Raw genomic sequence first — 19414 nt, 5'->3', positions numbered from 1 at the left:
GTCTACGCTACATTTCGTCAGTGAAGCAACGATTACTCAATGACCGTGTGACAGAAGTGACATTTAAATGACAACCGTAAGACAAGTTACTGAGTTCATCAGCAACAAAAAATACTAAATTAATACTTAATAGTCGAATTTTATCTCATGGTTATTGGGGAGTGTGGTTCTTCTCGTACCACTTTCAAAAGGGGGACAGGATGTAGTTAAAATACCCTTCTTGTGATCAAAGCCTAACTTAAAGGTAGCGTACCACGAATCTGACGTAGTGTGTGAATCAGTGGGAAAAGCTAGACATGGAGTTGTAGAGTGCGGTTTCTGGGGTGGTTCCGCTTACCTATCCGCAACCGTAGTAGTAAAAGGGCGTGGGAACCGCTGAAGTTCCTACGATGCACGTTAGAACGCTCCTCTATGTACACTATCCGGTCCCTCAGCAGCCTATCCATTAGTTTCACTTGAATAGGCTGTTGAAAAGAGATCACTGATCTTTTACCTTTGCGAACCCATGCGTCGCGTGTTCAAGGGTGGCGAGTTGCAACTGAAGTTGTAGAAAAAAATTGTGTTTTCCAATGCCTTTTCAATTACGATTATGGAGAGATGAACGGAATCACCCGATATCCCGCCACTACAATCTTATCTCTACATTTTCCTGCGGATTCTCTCATTACTTCAGATTCCTACTACGTTGCCGTTAATTCCTCAAAGTACTCTGCGATTTCCTATCAGATCATCACTTTCGACACCATAGTCGCCCACACTCCTTTTCTACCGAAAACACGAAGAAGTGAAGTTCAAATGAAAGAAAAGGCGAGTAAACCACAATCCAGTCAAGTCGGAACATACCAGAATAAGAAAATCATAACTCTGTAAAGAGCCGTCTCTGATAAAAGATGAGGAAGATCAAACCAGTAGCGCAAAGAAAAAGAAACGTAGCTGCTGTAAGCAGGGACATGACACACATGATCAAGTGGAAATGAAGATCTCTTGTAACAACGACGGAAGAAATACTACTGGAACTCAATTTTCTTTCAACTGGGGTAAGGCGATGAGGTTTTATCCTTTCCAACTGAATAACTAGAATCGCAGCAGAAAACTCTGAAAATGTCAGTTCGCATGCATTTGTTTTTGCATTCCATACCGTAGGCACAACAAAAGGCAACTACCTATATTAAATTAATTCTGTGAGCGTTGGTGGACATCCTTTCACAACACATTAAAATACATACCTTTAATTCACGATATGTCACGTGTGACAGTCGGTATGGATTGGAAGTCATCACCAGTCTTTTGTTAAATTTCCGTTTGGGTTTTGATTTTGGTCCGACGGACCAGTGACATTTAAAATTAGCTGCGTATAAATAGGGTGGCCAACATTCTCCACATCACAACATCAGTCTTCATCGTGCAGCGATGAATCCGCTTCTTCTGGTGAGTCCCCTTGTACCTAACTCTAAAATTGACAACCTGAACGCATTTCAATATAACTGTCCTCGAGCATTGTTATATTCGAGAATAACGATACCTCACAGAGATCTAAAATTCCCCGCAGGTCTAAACCAAGGTTCGGAGCTCTTTCTTACTCTTCATCGCAGTGAGGATCTCTACACGAAACCCACTCTTTGAACACAGATCTTCGTCGATAGCGCCCTGTCATCCCATGACAAAGAACTACCTCGACAAATCCTTGCATGAAAAGACTGGCTGTAACTCTTCAAGCGCTGCTCCTTGTGAAAGAGAGTGCATTGAACGATTTCCTCAGGTTCCGCAATAACAGACCAACTGTTCAACACTGCGTATTCGAACTTGATGACCATACCCGACGGTAGTCTCGCACATGAAAATTTGCTCTCATAAATGCTGCATCATTGTTAGAAAGACTCTGTATTGACAAAATTTATCACCTTAAGATGACCACGTTAAGATAAAGTCGTAGAAACAATCACGTGACCTATAGTTCTCTACACCGCTATGGATGCGGACTCCGCTAGGAGTCTAATGTATTACACGCACTTTTGCAACTTTACGAACTTGGTGACTATCGACCATGAGAGAACTAGCCGAAGTGTAAGCAATCACCAATTCGTGTATCTGCAAGAATATGAACTCTTCTGGCATCCTCATATAGGACGGTTAGGGTCACTCTCTTAATCTTAAACACAATAACGGCACGTGGAAGATTCGGTCCAGTATCATCTCTTTTTTCTTTTCTTAGAGCGTATTACATTTAATATTAACTGCAACTTTGGTGTCTGTGTATTAAAAAACTGCGTTGCTGATTTGCTCGTACAGACATTACCTATTTCTTTTTGCAGCTACAGGTGTCACAAAAACCATCAATGCGTTCGAAAGTTCAGAAAAATTCTAGGAAAGGAATTGTACTTCTTGAAGTAATGCTTCTTTTTTTAAGACTCTTTTCCTTGCAAGTCTGCAGCTCTACAACGGCGCAGTCACTTCAGCTGCAGGTAAGACAACAAAAATTGTAGTGTCCAGGTTATATTCACCTAGTGGATCCAAAAGATTTGTTACTTTTCCGATAATTCCACATTATCGGAAAAGTAACAAAGGCATCACACTCTAGTAATGAACATAATAATATAATTTTCTTTTCGTGCACTTCTTATCTTTGTACACAATTTTGAGGTTTTAAATGTCATAACTCGCTAATTTCTGACAAATGGAGGAAAGAAATCCAGGATCTTGTCAATGGTTTCCGTCGAAAAGTAGCGAAAGGACAGCAACTAGGTAAAGACGACGCGAAACTGCCAACGGCTCAGTATATGAATCAATTGGTAAGTGGATTAGAAGATTCTAAACAACATACAGGCTCTGTTATCATTTTCAAATTGAATTCGTTTGATCATCATTTCATAGTTCATGCTTTGCAGAAAGTGAACGAGAGCAAAAGTAAGGAAAACTCCGTCTATTGAATGCGAAAACTACGCAGAATAGTATAGTCTTCAAGTAACTGCAAATATTACATGCGTTGATCTCTATCTCAACTTTCCTACAAGGAGGTTCACAGAATTCGCAGTCTTAGTCCCATCATCTTTCATTCTCTCCGATATTAGTTTCTACTGTATTGTTGCAGGTTAAAACTCTCTTTTTCATGCGCTGACTACAAACATAATGTGTGAATGGGTATTTATAGTTACAGTCCTTTTCCTGCTGCACAAAATAGATTCTTCAGACATGGGATTGCAATATAGAAGCAGAAGCTCAGGCTGCTGCTGAGAACTGCCTTTCTTCACCTAAATTGCCCACGTTCCAAGACAGCAACTATAAACTCGGCTCTATAATTCTGAAGTAAGAGAATTATCAATCGATTATAAAGTAAATGATAAAAAATATCCTTGTAGGGACACAGTTAAAGCTAACAACTGTGACGCTACCAGAAAAGCAAAAGAATTGCTGACTAAAGAATGGGAAGCCGCAGTTGCAAACCAGGCGGATGAGAAAGTAGCGAACGATGCTAAAGCGTTTGCTCAGGTTCGCATTCTAGAAGCCATCGATTCACAAGAAAAAATGAATGAATGTTAAGCTTGCTTACGAGAAAGTCGATGCATTCGCATGCACATACCAAATTTGCCAGTCCACAAACTACAATCTCCTATGCTTCTTCAACCAGAAGTAAGCAGTTCGTTTTGTGGTCTGATGAACACCCAGTTCCCATGTCTATTTTAATTATTTCAGTCCACCCGCTGTAGGTAGTGATGTCTATACAAAGGACCCTAAGTCTCCTTCCTTCTGCAGTAATAGGACCGCCTGCCGCACTTGCGTAGATGGACTTTGCGAAACAAGTGTCAAACCAGGTCGTCCCGGTTTTTCACAAAAGATGTTACTGGTAAACGAAAAATATCCTAGTAGTTGAAGCTCTTCTGGTCTTACCTATCGATCATTCGATGATTTCTGCAAAATGTTGATTTCTGAAATCAATGGCCAAAGCATGAGTCAATATCCATTTATTTAAAACCGTCTGCAGAAAAAGACGCCGTTCCTCTTTTATTATGGAATCTGTGAATATTTCAGTAATTTTCGTACACTCGATATATCGAAGAAAAACTTTTTTCTTTTTACTTTTCTGAAATTCTTTTCAAAACAGGAGAAATAATTAGTACACTTTGTTAATATGGCCAACACTGTGTTAGGCCTGTTTTGAGGATCATCAAATAAGAAATAATGCAAAAGAAAAAGGTTCTTTTGTAAAACTGGGTGGCTAGGAACTTACGTATTAATAAGACAGTATCTAACGTATACAAATGAAAATGTTGCATAAACGAGTACTTGAATACTTGCAACACTTTTGAGAAGTATTTGATTTACCGCTCATTTTTTCTCATTGTTACAGCACTCTTCAAGAGCACATTTTGCGGTACCGGTACGAAAGCCTGCAAAGGTGTGTTTTCGGACAATTTTAGGCGTACTGCACTGGAAATGCACAACTACTACAGGCAATGCTTTTTGAGTAAAGCTACAAAAATACTGTTTTTCTTCTTCTCTAATGATGATTTTATGTTATAGACGCCTCCTTGCTACAGGATGGGCGAAGTCTGGTGAAAGCTATGCAAAACCAGCAACAAAAATGATTGAATTGGTGAGAATTGGAGAGCAATTCAGGATCCATCGAGCGGTTGTGGAAAAGTTTGTGTAAACTATTTGATTATTTAGCAATATGATAAAGCCCTTGAAGCCGATGCTGTGAAGAAGATTAAAGACTGCAAAGCTAGTTTAAGCACTGCTGTCAAAGAAAACTTCTGGAGCACAGATGTCAGCACATCCAACAATATTGGTGAAGACGCCATTAAGAAGGTTCGTTTCAGAATTTTAAGCCCTTTCGAGTGGAAATGTACTTTTCAGTGGCCTAATTCTAGAGGAGATCTAAGCAAACTAAAGTTTGTTTCAAAATGGTTAAGAGCTTCAGCTGAAACACAGTCTTGGTTTCTTGTAGATGTAATCTTCTCGTTTTGAAAAAAAGCGACCGATTTGTATTTACACATTTTAGGGGGGTTTTAAATAGGTACGTAGTGACGAGCATCACTGGCGAGAAGAAAACCGTACAGATGCTTTAAAAAGCAAAATGGTTATGTATTCAGGCAGTGGCTAAATGGTGGAAGCCTTCTGGAAACAAAGCTTTTGGAGAGAACCGCAAAAATACCAAAGGTCTCATGTCTGCCGCAAACGTGAGTGACGCGTGATTACTGAACGTGCTAGTAAATGTTTACCTATCCACTGGTTTTCCAGATAGCATATGATGAAGCCACCAAGGTCGGCTGCGCTATAGATGCTGGAGAAGCTTGTCTGAAACTCGGAAAACTATATATTCTGTGCAAATATGACAAGTACGTTCCTTTTTCTTCTGAGAGTTCCAATTGTAGAAAGCGTAGTGATATTCCGGTGAGCTCAGTGATTGTCAAATATAGCAAATATTGTTTCTAGATTTCTAGGAGCAAGTTCTATGCTCTACGTCCAATTATTACAAAAAAAAAGTCCACGATAAAAGTATACTTTAGTAGATTACAAACTTGCTTAGCATTGATTCGTTGCTTTTTCATCCAACAACTACAGGCTCACACAAGCTCTCATCAGGATTTCCAGACTTCGTTTACATCTTATAAGATCTTTCGTTTTCCTGGTTCAACTCACACTCTTTCAGTTCACCTGCTATAGGTGATGAGATCTACGGAGCTGGAAATAAGGCGTGTTCGAAGTGCGTTACTACCGGTACCCACCGGTCGTGCTCTCCGTTGGGTGGATTGTGCGTTTAATCAACGTGAGGCAGAATCACAACGAAGAAAAAATGGTTTCTCACTGACACCATTACTCAATAAATATTTCACAGCATCGATCCACAGCGTTCGTAATGCTGCAGGATGCTATACACAACTGTACGATCCAAATGCTTCTCACCTTTCATTATTTTATCACGCGATTCCTTCTTTTTGTCGTCAGCAGCTTCGTTGTAAACAAAGGGAGAAGGCATCCAAAGTGATCCTTCTCTGACCAAGATAATTTTCTTGTAAGGTGAGATTTCTCTACAAAAATCTCTGGTATCCTATGCAGGTTATAGAGGATGATTGAGGAGATAGATTCGTTTATTGCCGTTCCTCTCATTTATGTGCCTCTTCCACGAAAATAACGTAAGAAGTACTTCGAGAGGAAGGATATTCTGGAATTTACTAAAAAGATTCAATCCAAGTAATCCAATTAATTCAAGTAATTCACGTTTCCAGTCATGTTCTATGCTTTCGAGAAATGCTAATAAATCATCAAAGAGATAAAAATCCGTTTGGAGGCAGCCATTCCCGATATACATACTTTTAAGCAAGCAAGAAGCATTTCATTTTTCATTTCGTTCTTTTTATGAATGAGAACAAACATAAAGTCGCAAATGTCTTCGATAACAGTATCATTTCGACTTTTTAGACTCTTAACTTTTATTTGGGACTTGTTTGCGATTTGAAGAAAGAATTTCATTTGAGAAGTGACAAAAAGAATTAAATATCTTTGATGAAGTGGTTCTGATCGACTTCACCGAACCAGTGCTTCCAAAATGAATCATACTTGAATTCACTGTCAAAGTCTGAGCAACTGTGAGGACGCTCCAGCAGATCTTCTGTGGATGCCTTTGACAGACGACGAATCCAGCAGATACGCCCGCGGAAGTGGCCCGCTACGGTTGCAGGATGCGGTATATCCAAGCAGAAGAAATGAAAGGAGCGTTGCAAAATCACGAAAGTGAAGTCATCTTCACTGAACCAAACATGAATTTTTCAGTATAATTACAGCTAAATAACACTCAATTGAAAAATATAAATATAATATATTTTTTATATGATAGTATAACAATACATATAATAATACAACATAATATATGTATAAAAATATAAGAAATATAAAGCATGTAGGGCATAGCAATAAATGGTACAAAGACACTTGGAGACTACTAGTACGAGTTCTTCTTTTTTTTTTAAATTCTCGATCCGAGAAAATTACTTTCGGGTTTATTTCACACGTTGAGAGCAAATATGAGATCCACTCAAAACATGAATTAAATCGGTAGACAATTCTAAAAAAATCGAAATCAGCCAAAACTGCTTTTCCTGGCTAACCGTAGCCTTCTTGAAATAGAAGGCCGCTGGAATTCGCATTGCACAACAGTAACGTACCGCAACACACGAATTCGAAGGCAGCTTTTGTAGAAAAAATCGGACAACTCTCGGAAATGCTTGATATTAAGCAAGGGTCACACAAAAAGCATTCTCAAAACTGACACTAGGAAATATCTTCCAGGACCTTCCGCAAAATTGATCTCGAATAGTTTCAGAAATAAGTGTACCTGAGAGAAGCGAAGAGCAAACATCGGATTCGAGGGCTTTTCAAGAAAGGTGTCTTTTGCTGCGAATAAGCTACCTCTGCGCGATTTTGCGTTAACTTCGTTATAGCCGCAGTTAGCTGCGATGAGAAAGGAAAAATTTGACGCCTTGCCACACCGGGCTGCTGTCGACGGAAATCCAGGCATGTATCTAAGCAAGTGTCTCTTAGCGGCAGTGATGGAAGATGGAAATTTGAACGCAACCTCAAAGGTGTCCCAGCAACCTGGAAGCGAAAACAAGATCACTTGACTGAATTGCACATTCTTCGAGTCCTTACATCGTGGCCGAAGGATTTTTCAGTTATTTTTTCATTTATGACCTTGAAACGGTGAAGAAATTGGCTCGAACTCTCAAATAGAAGAAGAAAACGATCGCACATCAGTTGCAAGATGTGCTAGTCGAATTTTACACAAACACTACTGTGGATCTCTCGCATCTCGCATATCGACAAACATCGCGACCTTGGCCATGTCGTTGGCAGGGGTTGGCTCGAGGGTAGAATCCATGACGAAACAAAACCGATGTTTGTTGAAATTATCGACAACCGTAAATCCACCCTCTCCCTCTGGAATAGATTAATGAAAAGTACGTTGTTTCTGGAAGGACCATTTGAAGCGGTGTACGGGGTGGCTACAGTAATCTCGGCCATCTCTCAGCTACAAAAAATCGGCTTTGGTAGTTGGAAGCTTGATTCTAACTTTAATTTCATTGAACGAATAAAGTTTCAGTTCTTTCACAGATTTGTTTTGCGATAACTGTATTCAGGTTCAAAGTTTCTAACACATTATTGGATTCGTGTTTTACTGTGGCTTAAACGAGCCCTCATGGACCTCAACATTGCGTCGTACTAACTGGCTCCTCCTGCAACCTCAGAGTTCCGGTCAGAGGGTACGTCGCCTCTAAATCTGGATGATAAAAGGATGAAGACACTGGCGTATCAATCCGCTTGTGATGCGCCAACGGGTTTTCACTGCAATTCATGAAAATTGAGGTTTTGGAGGGCGTGTTGGCCTGCGGAACGAATTGCGGGGCCTGCCGATGAGTGAGTGTTCATATCCTCCCGGACAGGTCTGCTATGAATTTATCGACCCTGGAGGGGTAAAAGGCTCAGTCAAAGGCACTCGTCGGCTTCGAACGATCGACCATGTTGCCACAACGGACCTCTAACCGACTGCGTCACATCCACCGTTTTCCACGCGGAATTTCGTTTTTAAACTAATATACAATGCCTAGACATCAATTTTCCACCTCCTCTGTTCTAAGCAGAACACAGACCCAAGCAGACAATTTATATCTTGATAGAAAAAAGTTTTGTACCAAAGGTCGGACGACAGGGAGCATTGCCCCTTGCTTTCACCATTTAGATACTTTTAAGCGTCAGGTCTTCATAAGATAAAAAATCAAAACCAGAAGAAAATGCGATAGAAATTCGATGCTACAAATATTTAGTTCACCCCTTGTGATACGTAACATGCGGATTTGTCGAAATAATGTTGACACTCACTCTGTACTACAGTCACATACATATTTTTGTGGATGATTTTTTAGATTCTAACAAAAGTTCTTTTTTGTACAGTTAATAATAATATCGACAACAATATTGGACAAAGTTGTCGTCCCGCTACCATATTGAAGTTAAGAAGTGAATAGCTTCATTGTAAAGCAGTGCACTTGCCTTTCAATTCATTTTTTTTTTCATTGCCAACATGAGTTACGAAATCTGTACACCTGAATGAGGAAATTTTTCGAAGTTTTTTTTTTGTATTGGCTGGCATCCTTGTGGTGAAGGTACAGGGTAACGTTGTCTTTTTAATAGATTAGAACTGAATTTCAGTCTCCTTCCACTGTTCTGCGCATGCAACTTGTGGCACACTTTTCCAATTTGACATCCCACGTTTGCTAGTCGGTATGAAATGGAAATCATCAACAATTTTTTCGTTGCACTTTCGTTTTGCTTTTAATTTTTGTCAGATAGAGATCTGACATTTAGAGTTGGCTGCGTTTAAATAGCGCGACCAGCTTCTGTCTACAACATAATATTAGTCTTCATCGTGCAGCGATGGATACGCTTGTTCTGGTGAGTCTTTGCTACCTTTCATCCAACGCAGCTTCTGCTGGCAGTCGCTCGGCTGTCCAGGACCCTCTTTGGAATGCTGTAGGAATCTAGTGCTTCTTTTCTGCAGAAGTCTGAATAAAGGCTGTCCCCGACCCCCCATTCTTTTTTATGTCGTGGTCATCGGTACCTGTAAACGAAATAAACAGAATTGGACGCTTGGACACTACTCTTTGATAATGTCCCAAAACAAAGTGTGTCCCAAAGTCAAAAAGTCCCAAAACAAAAACTGTTGCGAATTATAAAAAGATAGACTATCATGGTTTCCCCTCCATCTCGACGTGGAACACAGTTTGCACGCGACTGAGAGAGGCGCGTAAATGCTGCTTTGTTCTTGAAATAGCAAATGCCATACATGACCTACAATATTATTTCCTGACCTATAACCATCTACGAAACTGGATTTCACTACCAAAAATTTCGTACCTGAATCATGAGGGTGGCAATGTTGTGAAGGATTGTTAGCGTCAGTGGCCAAACACATTTAGTCCGAAAGCACTATTCAATCCTTGATGATACTTCTCTGTCATCGCAACGATAACGAAACTGTTAGTAAGATCTTCAAACTCTCTCTACTCGAAGCTTTGGCATTAGCGCTGAATTTATGTCCTCTTGTTTTGCTAACGAGGCTTTAGCGAGACTTTATTCCTGACCTGACCTTGCGAAAATCTCGTCATTACCGTCGTCAAAAGGCCTGAAACGGTTTCAAGTTTCTGATAATGTGAGTATCAAATTTCTCCTCTTTCCTTTCCAAGCCTCGAAGTCGCTGCAACAACAATACGCAAAACCCAGAACAGGGAATGTTAAGGATGATCAAACTTATTATCGCCGACAACGAAGAAGATGCATTAAACAACGCTAACGGTAGCTATGATTAGCATTCCCTTTGAACAGAGAAGTAATTACGTGAAATAAGATTAAATAATACTTAAGCGGTGTATATCAACCAGACAAACATAACTTGAAAATTGATTTACATTTGAGTTTTCAGTCCCAGTTCCCATAAAAGAAAGTGAACCGGAGTGTTATTCAATTAAGATTTTTTTGCCAATGTAGGTTGCTGGTCATCTTTTACGAATTTATTGTGTACGGTAGCCATATAGGTCCACATAAAGTTCTCTAAATAATCTCGAAGAATAAAAGTTAATTTTAAAAAAGTGTTCAACTCCCCTACAGACTTATAGATAAGATAAAAATTGCTCAAGCGCAAGTTTTGTGTTTTTTTTTTCTAATAAGTAAAAAATTAAGTGCATAGAACTGATTAGTTCCCATAAGTGTGCACCTACGCGTTTGACCTCAATTCAGGACCGTCTTAAGATTAGTGAACGCGTGTTGGCCTATGCAATGATTTGAGGGGCCTGCCCATATATCATCTCAGTGTTTTCACCCTCCGAGACAAGTCTGGAACCAATGTAAGGGCCTCTCAGGATTTGGTTGACACCAGGGCAATTTCAAAGCACCAATCATATGGCCACAGCCAAATCTTCTGCTGATCGTTCTGTAAATGCATAATTATTTCTAGTTTTTTATAGACTCTTCTTCTTGCATGTCTACAACTCCAGAATAATGCAGTTACATCAGCTACAGGTAAGACATTAATGATATACTGTTCAAGCCATGCTCACTTATCACAAAGTAAGAACTTTCCTGTCTCTCAGCAACTTTGAGCGCGAAAAGGTCGTAACAATGAACGGTCCTCACGATTTAATTTTTTGTTGCTTCCACCCATTTCCTCTTCATTCGCACTTATTTTAAGATTTCAATTGCCAAAATTCATTGATTTCTGAGAGCTGGAGGGAGGTAGTTTTGAAAACCATCAATGATTTGCGGCGAACAGTATCGAAAGGAGAACAAAAAGGTCAAGGAAATGCGGATTTGCCGAAAGCTAAGGAAATGAACGAACTGGTGAGTAGATTTGCGCATTCTTGGCATCGAAAATGTTATCCCTTCCCAAATTTGGTTGAACATCATTTTATAGGAAGTAAAATAGAACTATCATGGAAAAAATTCCACTTGCCGGATTGGTATTGAGAACAAAATGGTAGACTTCCTGTTACATTGTAAGAATCTGCCACCATCTCTACTGCCTGCGCATAGTTGAGTCAAAAGTTACCAGAAGATCGGTGCGGTTGCAGAAGCCGATGCGCTCGAAGTGGAGCGGTGAATTTATCAGCTTCTATCGAGATGTGAAACCCTTAGTCATTTCTGCAGTCCGATTGCAGCAGATGAGTGTCCGACTCACAACCGCTGGCTCCACGGCTGCATTTCGGGAGCCGCCGTTTACGCAGCTGTATCAGGATTAGGGTGGTTTTAACCCGACTATAACTACAGTAGTTCGTGGGGTCACGGATACAACAACGTCATGGAAGTGCATTCACTGCTGTGGCAACGAACCAATTACTGAAGAGAAGAAGAAGATAACATGCATGCGTTAATCAAAGTGCTTGAGATTCGCCAACGCGATCACTTTACTTCTGCATCGTTTGGGGTTACGAGTCTAGCCGATACGATTGTTGAATGATTTGTGGGAGATTGCTGATGTTTTTAGCTTTCCAGACAGGTCTGCCACCGGTGTACCGATCCCGGAAGGATAAAGAGTGTGGTTAGCGCTGGACTTCGATCAATGGCTTCGATCCACCGATTGATCAATCGTGCCCTCACAGCATAACCTCTCACCGACTTCGCTATACCCCCACGCTTCGTATATGACTTTAAAATATTACGTCCGATCCCATCCAGGCTTATCAAATAACAATTAGCGCGCGGAAATTTTCTCTATGCTAGCACTTAAAATAAATTTTCTAGAATTGGGATTGCAATATAGAAGCAGCAGCTCAGACCGCTGCTGCGGAGTGTCCTGCTAATCCTCAACTACCCACATACACTGCTGCAGGAGCTGCCACCTATAAAATCGGATCTCTGAAAGCAACGTAAGTACATGGGAAGGCTCTCAATAGCAGCGAACACCGATGAAGAAGAGTACTGCTTTAGAGCTACTGTGAAAGCCAGTTGCGATGCCACATCAACAACAAAAGATCTTCTGAATACAGCGTGGAAAGCTGCAGTTGAGAAGCAGGCAGATGAGAAGGCAGTTGCAGACAACACAGCGTTCAGTCTGGTGATGATTCGTCAGCATTTTTTGTTTATTTCTTCGAAAATTGCTTTCTTTTCCTAAGATTGCTCGCGACAAAGCTGATGCATTCGCATGCACATATCAAGTCTGCAAGTCAGAATTCTACTTGCTCTGTTTCTTCAACCAAGAGTAAGCTTTACAATCAAAAGGACACTGTACTTTTTAACTCCATTTGAATTTTTCAGAGCTCCAGCACCAGGTGCTGACGTGTACACCAAAGAAGCTGCTGACTACTGCACTGGGCAGAACTGCAAATGTGTGAACGCACTTTGTCAAACAACTTTACAGCCAGGTGGGTTACTCTATTCTTCGTTTTTTTTTTGTCAGGAGAAATAAAATGTGTCAAGTGTCCGGGAATAATCAATGCGCCTGAGATGCTCCAGCGCGTCCACTCCAATTCAGAGTCGTTTGATGTTTACGAACGCGTGGCTAGCCTAAAGAAGGACTTGCGGAGGCTAGCCGATGATCAAGTTCTTATTCTCCCAGACAACTCTGAAACCAATCAGATCGGACAATGAGGAAAGAGTTTGGTTGATACAGTTTTGAGCAATCGATCAATCGTGCAGAAACAGCTGAATCTCTTACCGACTGCGCTGCATACGTTCATCAGGAAGTATATCAACTTTAAACGAGACGAATTCAAGTTTTTCTTCCTATTTGTTCAATATGCGTTTGATTTGACGCGCTGTAACCTATGGTGGCCTGCGTACGCTGACGACCGATCGGAGAAGGTAATGCGACGAGTTCTCGCGCGAAAAAAGTGTAGAAGTAGTCTTTTTGCGGTGCTTGTTTTTGAAAGATTGCACCCGCCAATTCCTTCTTTATTCTACACAACGTTACTGTTTGACGACTTTTTTGGTCTCGTTACTTTTCATTACAAATTTTATTTGCGGAATATTTGCACTGATCGGTAACCTTTTAGCGGTTTAGAATATTTTTAGACGGTCTGGGGAAAATATGTATGAGTGGATGCTATCTGAACGAATTTGTGTACACATATAGCAGCTCTAAGAATCTCATCATCAACATGGATCCGTCTATTCTTTAAAATATTACAGCAATTTTCACAAGCACAATCTGTAGTACGTGCGATGGAGAGTTCTCAGACAATGTTAGGCTTACTGCATTAGACAAGCACAACTACTACAGGTAAAAGCTTTTGAATGAGAATAAGAATGTCTCCAAATTCGAAAATGGCTTACACAGGCGTCTTCTCGCTACAGGATGGGCGAAATATGGCACAAACTATGCGAAACCAGCTACAAAAATGATTGAATTGGTGAGAATTGGAGAGTAATTCGAGACCCGTCGGATAATCTTGAAGATGCAGTTTGGTTGAACTCTTCGGCTGTTCAGCAATACGAAAAGACGCTTGAGGATGACGCGAAACAAAAAATTGCAAACTGCCCCGACGGATTAGCTGCTGCAGATCAAGAAAACCTTTGGATGAAAGATGGCACCGGATTCGACACACCATTTGAAGACGCTATGAAAATGGTTCGTTTCAAAATTTTTGTCCTCTTCGACTGCATAGATACTTCCCAATGATCCAGTCCTGAAGATTTAAGTGAAACAAAATCTATTTCAAAATAATTGACAGTTTTGGATTGACTCCTGCCTTGTATTCTTCCAACTGTAGTTCTCCAATTTTGGAAAGAAAAACAGCGATAGATTCCTTTCGACATATATAGGTGTTTTCATGTAATTACTCGAGGACAGAGGAAAGACTAGCTTGCTGGAAACAACGGCACAGGTACATTTAGGAGTGAACTCAGTATTGTTCCAGGCTGTGGATGAATGGTGGGCACCTTTTGAGAGCACAGGCTTCGGAGACGACCTCAAGAACACAGCAGCCCTCAAGACCGCCGCGTACGTGAGTGATCTGCGAGTACTTAACGTCCTAATTAGTGATTTCTCATTTAATTCTTCTTACAGATATCATATGATGAAGCCACCAAGATTGGTTGTGCTGTGGAGTCCTGTGTGAAAAAAGGTCGCCTATATATCCTCTGCAAATATGACTCGTACGTCTACTTTTTTCTTTGAAATTTCTCATTTGCGGTAAGCGCAGTGACAACCCGGTGACCTCTGTGATTGCTGGGTGTAAAAAGCGTTATTAGCCAAATTCCAGTGAAAATTTCTCTAATTACCACAAGAGATTTTACAGGAGAAGTACACCTTTTTGGATCTTATGGCTACTTAGGCTTTTAATAAATTTGTCCCCTCATAGCCTGATTCCAACGCATGATTCTCTCGTGAATTGAAGAGTATGCCTTGTATGATCCTTCTTCTCTTGCCTTAACGCGCACTCTTTCAGGGCACCAGCTATAAATGTTGTTATCTACGCATCTGGCAATACCTGTTCAAAATGCAGTGCTACCGCGAGCACTAAGAAGTGTTCTACACTCGGCGGATTGTGCGTGGCGTGAACTCAGAACACAAAAAATGGTGTTTAGCCGTGCCATTTCTCAATGAATAGTTTGCAGCATCGATTTGCAGTGATTGCAACACATTCAAATGATACGCACCTTATTAATTGTAAATTTGTTGGTCCTTCATTCCACCTATCGCCATCACCTTTACTGCAAACTCATGGAGAAGTTATTAGGAGTGTTACTTCTTTAACAGAGATTATTTTCGTTTATAACTAGCTTCCACCCAAAAGAGCCTTTCATCTGTGAAACCTCAAAGTAGATGAGGATTCTGAACTGCTCAGAGAAGAACAATCTGTTCATTCCTCATTCAAGCTGTTTCTTAAGGTTTTGACCAACACATACAAAGAAGTAATTTGGAGAAGGATAAGAAAAAAAATGCGGTAAAATCTATATCTTTCAGATGTAATTTAAGATTGGGTTTCAGAGCAATGATAATGAATAGCTAACGCATGTCACTGAAGATAATCCATAAAAAAACAACCTGGAAGCTTAGAAATGTAAACTGTGGCCAAGGAAATGCGCATAGGGGTTAACCAGAAAAGAAATTGCGGGAAATGATCTTCAGTAAATTTTACAGTGTCCAACACTTAGCTTCGTAAGCACGTACGATGACTCTTTGTTGCAAAAAATTTTAAGAAACAAGAAAAAATAACGAAGACTTAGAAGATGCCGCATTTTCTCCTTTTACAGCATTTAGTAGAAGAATTAATTCTTCTTCCAATATTGTTAAAATTCACTAACCGCGCCGAGGACAACCAGTTAGATAACCCCGCCAGGGAAAAAAACTGCACACTTCTAGGTATATGAATAGTAGTGACGAATTTTTTCTTCGAAGTTGTAGGGATCGCAAATTACAACGTCGTCTTTGAAATGAATTTTTCTGAGGTTTCCGATTAGTCCCCAGTGAGATGAGGATGAAGTCCAGTGAGAGTTGATTCTTATAATAAAGCGAACAAAAACACAAACATACACATACACATACACATACGAATACACATACAGATACACACCACCCACAACACACACACACACGCGAAAAAGAATTTTGTTGTAGAGGGGGATCTACAACAAAATACCTAATCTACAGTATTTTTTGTCGTACCGAAGGAAAATTCTACATTACACTGCTTGGACGGACATCGGATGGATATCGACGAAAAGGTTAGGCTTCCTAGCAGAGTTTGCAGCCGTAATGGCATGATGCTTTTGGAAACTTGATGACTATCGACCGACGAATTATCCAGCAGAAGCGTGATTGCCAATTCCTAGAGATGCAAGAGTACGAGGTCATTCCGACAGTGAACTCTTCTTGCAGGCTTACGTAGAACAACTAGCGTCACTTTTCCAAACATATCCGCAATTATTGCACCCGGAAGAGACCAGGGATAGTCAGCGGATAAATTGCCCGAACACCCATTGCGAGGAGATTCCAGTTCCATTGGAGTGACAATAAAGCTTTGTCTGTAAGTTTGGCCTCGATATCGTTCTTAGGTACCAAAGGAACGCTTCAAACAGCGCTCGGACAAAGTGAACGGCGTCCTCCACGAGCAAGGGAGAAACCGTGCAAAGTGATGTCGACTAATCCGTCAAATGTCTGTGAAATAGACAAATGCCTGCGAACAAGAAGATAGGGGCTCAAAAGTTGACGAGAGCCATCACACATTTGAACATAGCTTCTTATGAAAAAATTTATTTACGCGTTTATTTCCCTTGGAATTTGGTGGAATCAAATTAAGCCTTGCTAAAGTCAAATTCTCTGCTAGAGTTCAGTTGTGTAATCGCATACCGTGCATAATCATTGACGAGAAGAACGACTTTAAAAACCCTGTTTTTTAAAATCTAACGGAACACGACCAACATTTTATAAGTAAGTTTTCGCTGAAGTTTATCACCTCTTATCCCTTTTTTTTCGTCTCCTTGCATTGTGGAAACGTATTGGACTTACCATTTACTGCGGCGTTGCTGCTCAAACTGTACTCCGAGTCTAACCCTCGCACAGATATCACCGAGAGCAAATCAACACAGCAGTTCATAAAAGATATATCGAAAAATGAACACCTCAACACACGCCTGTAACTGGAACAAGTAGTACTAAAGAAAAAGCATTTAAAGCATGTGAATGGATCTTGCACATTTGAATATTTAAATATTTGCATCAGCTTTTGAGGGAATATTTAAATTTCCAATATTTTCTAAATGTTACAGCACTTTTTACGAGCACAATTTGCGGTAACCCAGCCTGCGAAAGAAAATTTTCAGACAACTTCTTGCACTAGCTGCGCTGGACCTGCACAATTACTACAAGCAAAGCCTCTTGAGTTGAGAGAGAAAAGTACTGTTTTTTCTGTAAGGATGATTTTCTACACTTTATTGACGACTCCTCGCAACAGGATGTGCGAAATATGGTACGGAATGTGCGAAACCAGCTACCAAAATGATAGAACTGGTCAGTGATTCAAAATGAGCTCGTACAAATAAATGGGGTGCAAGAGAAGAAATGAGGTCTGAGACTCATTGAGTACCCAGAAATGCGACAAAGATGTTGAAGATGCAGCCAGAGTAAGAGTTCAAGACTGTCCCAACGATTTCACTGCTGACGGTGGACAAAGCTTGTGGACGGCACTGGATTCAATGTACCGTACGAAGATACTACTAAGAGGGTCAATATCGAGCAAACGTTCCTTAGATGTCAATGATGAGTGCGCTAATTCTACTGGCCAACGGGAAAGACGCTCTGGGTGCTTAAAGGCAGCATGCCACTGAGCTGGTGCGGATTACAGGTGACGTATCCGTATACGGGGTCGTAGATTATGGAGACGGGAGTGGTTGCTCTCATCTCTCCCTGCATCACTGAAGACAGCCGCCTCCAGAATGTTGTTTTGTACGACGCCATCTATTGCAGCGCTTCACCCGTTGCGCCGCCTCCACCCTGCGACTCGTCGAAGATCAATTCGGACTACCCCGATAGGCAGTAAGGGACGCTAAGCGTGCAAGTGTGGCGCGCTGCAATAGAAGGTATCCTACGAAACAGCATTCAGGGGCCGGCTGCTTGCAGTGATTCAGGGAGAGGTGGAGGGAACCACCCCGGTCTCCATTACCTCCGACCCTGTATACGAATACTCCACCTGAAATCCGTACCACCCCAGATTCGTGGTATGCTGCCTTTAAGACACGCGGCACCAACTGCTTCCGCGAAGCGTTGGGTTTTGTTCGGGACCCCTTATGCTAAGGTTCCGCGGCGGATCTGGTACTTTCTTTTCGCCTGCCGATTTTAGAGAGCTATGCTATATTATTTATTTGAGATATATTGTGCTGATTGTCACCCTCTCATTTTCCCTCTTTTTTTCGGCTAACATAGTCCTTAACTGTATAAGGTCCTCTAATTCTTGGAACATTGTTGTACAAATGTGTATATAAGATCAAAAACATCTATAACTGAAAGAAAGTGTGAAGGTGTCTTTAGAAAAAAAAAATACGGTGTCTAGGCTGTGGAGGAATGGTGGGCAAATTTTGAGAGCAACAATGGATTCGGAGACAACCTCAAATACAGTGCAGCAATTAAAAATGGTGATCTTAAATACGCCGTAAATGTGAGTTTGATTCAAATCCCGTAAAATTGTTCACTGAGCACTTTGTCTTTCAGATAGCACATGACCGAGCGACTGAAATTGGTTGTGCTGTAGAATCGTGCGCAAAACGTGGTCGGCTACATATTTTCCGCGCATACCGACAAGCAACTCTTCTTTTTGGTTTGGTTATCCGTAAGAAAGCTGTAGCATCATGATGAGCGAAATTCGGAACTACCAACTGCAAAATATTATTCCCATTGATTATCTTCTAACGCTCCACATTTCGTACCCACTCACCACAGTAGATGTGGAACCTGAAAGTACATTTTATAAGAAAAAATTACGTCTGCTTTTCTTTTTTGGCAAGAAAAGTGACACAGGGTTTTAAAGTTTCGAAGTTTGTGACCAAAATGCAACTCCAAGTCCTTTAGTGCTGCGTAGCGTAAAACTTGATGATGTCATGTGAAATTTGGGTGGATTGTGCGTGAAGTGAAAGTTCGGTTTTTAAATGATACCATTACTCAATGGATATTTTGCATGAAGCTACATGAAGTCGTGAAGTTTCATGTTCAAAATAATGCGTAGCCTTCCGTTTTCTATTTCTTCGTCTCCAAGCACTGAACAGGCTACTTCCTCAAACCATAAATTTTCAAAAAAAGAACGTGTACCACTAGTCGGATGAAGGGGATCATTGCGCTTCAATTTCACTTTCATTTCAAATAATTTTATGTTTCATGAAAATAAAAACGAAACGAAAGTGCATCAGGAAAAAAAAAATGGGGATAATTTTCTGT

The 19414-nt window shown here is 40.7% G+C and overlaps 3 protein-coding genes across 5 annotated transcripts; 2 read left to right on the top strand and 1 right to left on the bottom strand.

Annotated features, from left to right (window-relative positions):
- Positions 1 to 1410: 1410 nt before the first annotated feature.
- Positions 1411 to 5762, top strand: RB195_015767 (uncharacterized protein; the record flags this gene model as incomplete). Of its 2 annotated transcripts, none has more annotated exons than XM_064206636.1 (13): positions 1411 to 1428; positions 2408 to 2462; positions 2641 to 2789; positions 3188 to 3303; positions 3357 to 3486; positions 3539 to 3627; positions 3691 to 3809; positions 4346 to 4448; positions 4519 to 4591; positions 4666 to 4806; positions 5091 to 5177; positions 5239 to 5336; positions 5651 to 5762. In XM_064206636.1, 13 exons carry the CDS (start codon positions 1411 to 1413, stop codon positions 5760 to 5762), a joined length of 1290 nt encoding a protein of 429 aa, XP_064062517.1. The 2 variants fall into 2 exon arrangements, with proteins under 2 accessions (XP_064062517.1, XP_064062518.1); XM_064206637.1 differs by having other exon boundaries at positions 3691 to 3818.
- Positions 5763 to 5830: 68 nt separating this feature from the next.
- On the bottom strand, positions 5831 to 7876 carry RB195_015766 (uncharacterized protein; the record flags this gene model as incomplete). Its single annotated transcript, XM_064206635.1, has 2 exons — positions 5831 to 6029; positions 7824 to 7876. 2 exons carry the CDS (start codon positions 7874 to 7876, stop codon positions 5831 to 5833), a joined length of 252 nt encoding a protein of 83 aa, XP_064062516.1.
- A 1553-nt stretch (positions 7877 to 9429) lies between these two features.
- Positions 9430 to 18835, top strand: RB195_015765 (uncharacterized protein; the record flags this gene model as incomplete). 2 transcript variants are annotated; one of them, XM_064206633.1, is made up of 17 exons in its annotated part: positions 9430 to 9447; positions 11016 to 11070; positions 11240 to 11388; positions 12289 to 12413; positions 12475 to 12601; positions 12660 to 12745; positions 12802 to 12908; positions 13675 to 13765; positions 13823 to 13895; positions 13973 to 14113; positions 14403 to 14489; positions 14552 to 14640; positions 14934 to 15032; positions 16139 to 16212; positions 16543 to 16643; positions 18537 to 18641; positions 18695 to 18835. In XM_064206633.1, the coding sequence occupies 17 exons, from the start codon at positions 9430 to 9432 to the stop codon at positions 18833 to 18835; spliced, it is 1668 nt and encodes a 555-aa protein (XP_064062514.1). The 2 variants fall into 2 exon arrangements, with proteins under 2 accessions (XP_064062514.1, XP_064062515.1); XM_064206634.1 differs by lacking the exons at positions 9430 to 9447; positions 11016 to 11070; positions 16139 to 16212; ... (1 more) ...; positions 18537 to 18641; positions 18695 to 18835 and adding an exon at positions 10284 to 10347 and having other exon boundaries at positions 14934 to 15045.
- Between the last annotated feature and the right edge of the window lie 579 nt (positions 18836 to 19414).

The sequence above is a fragment of the Necator americanus genome, chromosome V, assembly GCF_031761385.1.
Source record: "Necator americanus strain Aroian chromosome V, whole genome shotgun sequence".
Lineage (NCBI taxonomy): Eukaryota > Metazoa > Nematoda > Chromadorea > Rhabditida > Ancylostomatidae > Necator > Necator americanus.
The sequence above is the reverse complement of the archived record's forward strand: the minus strand, read 5'-3'. Positions and strand labels throughout refer to the sequence as shown.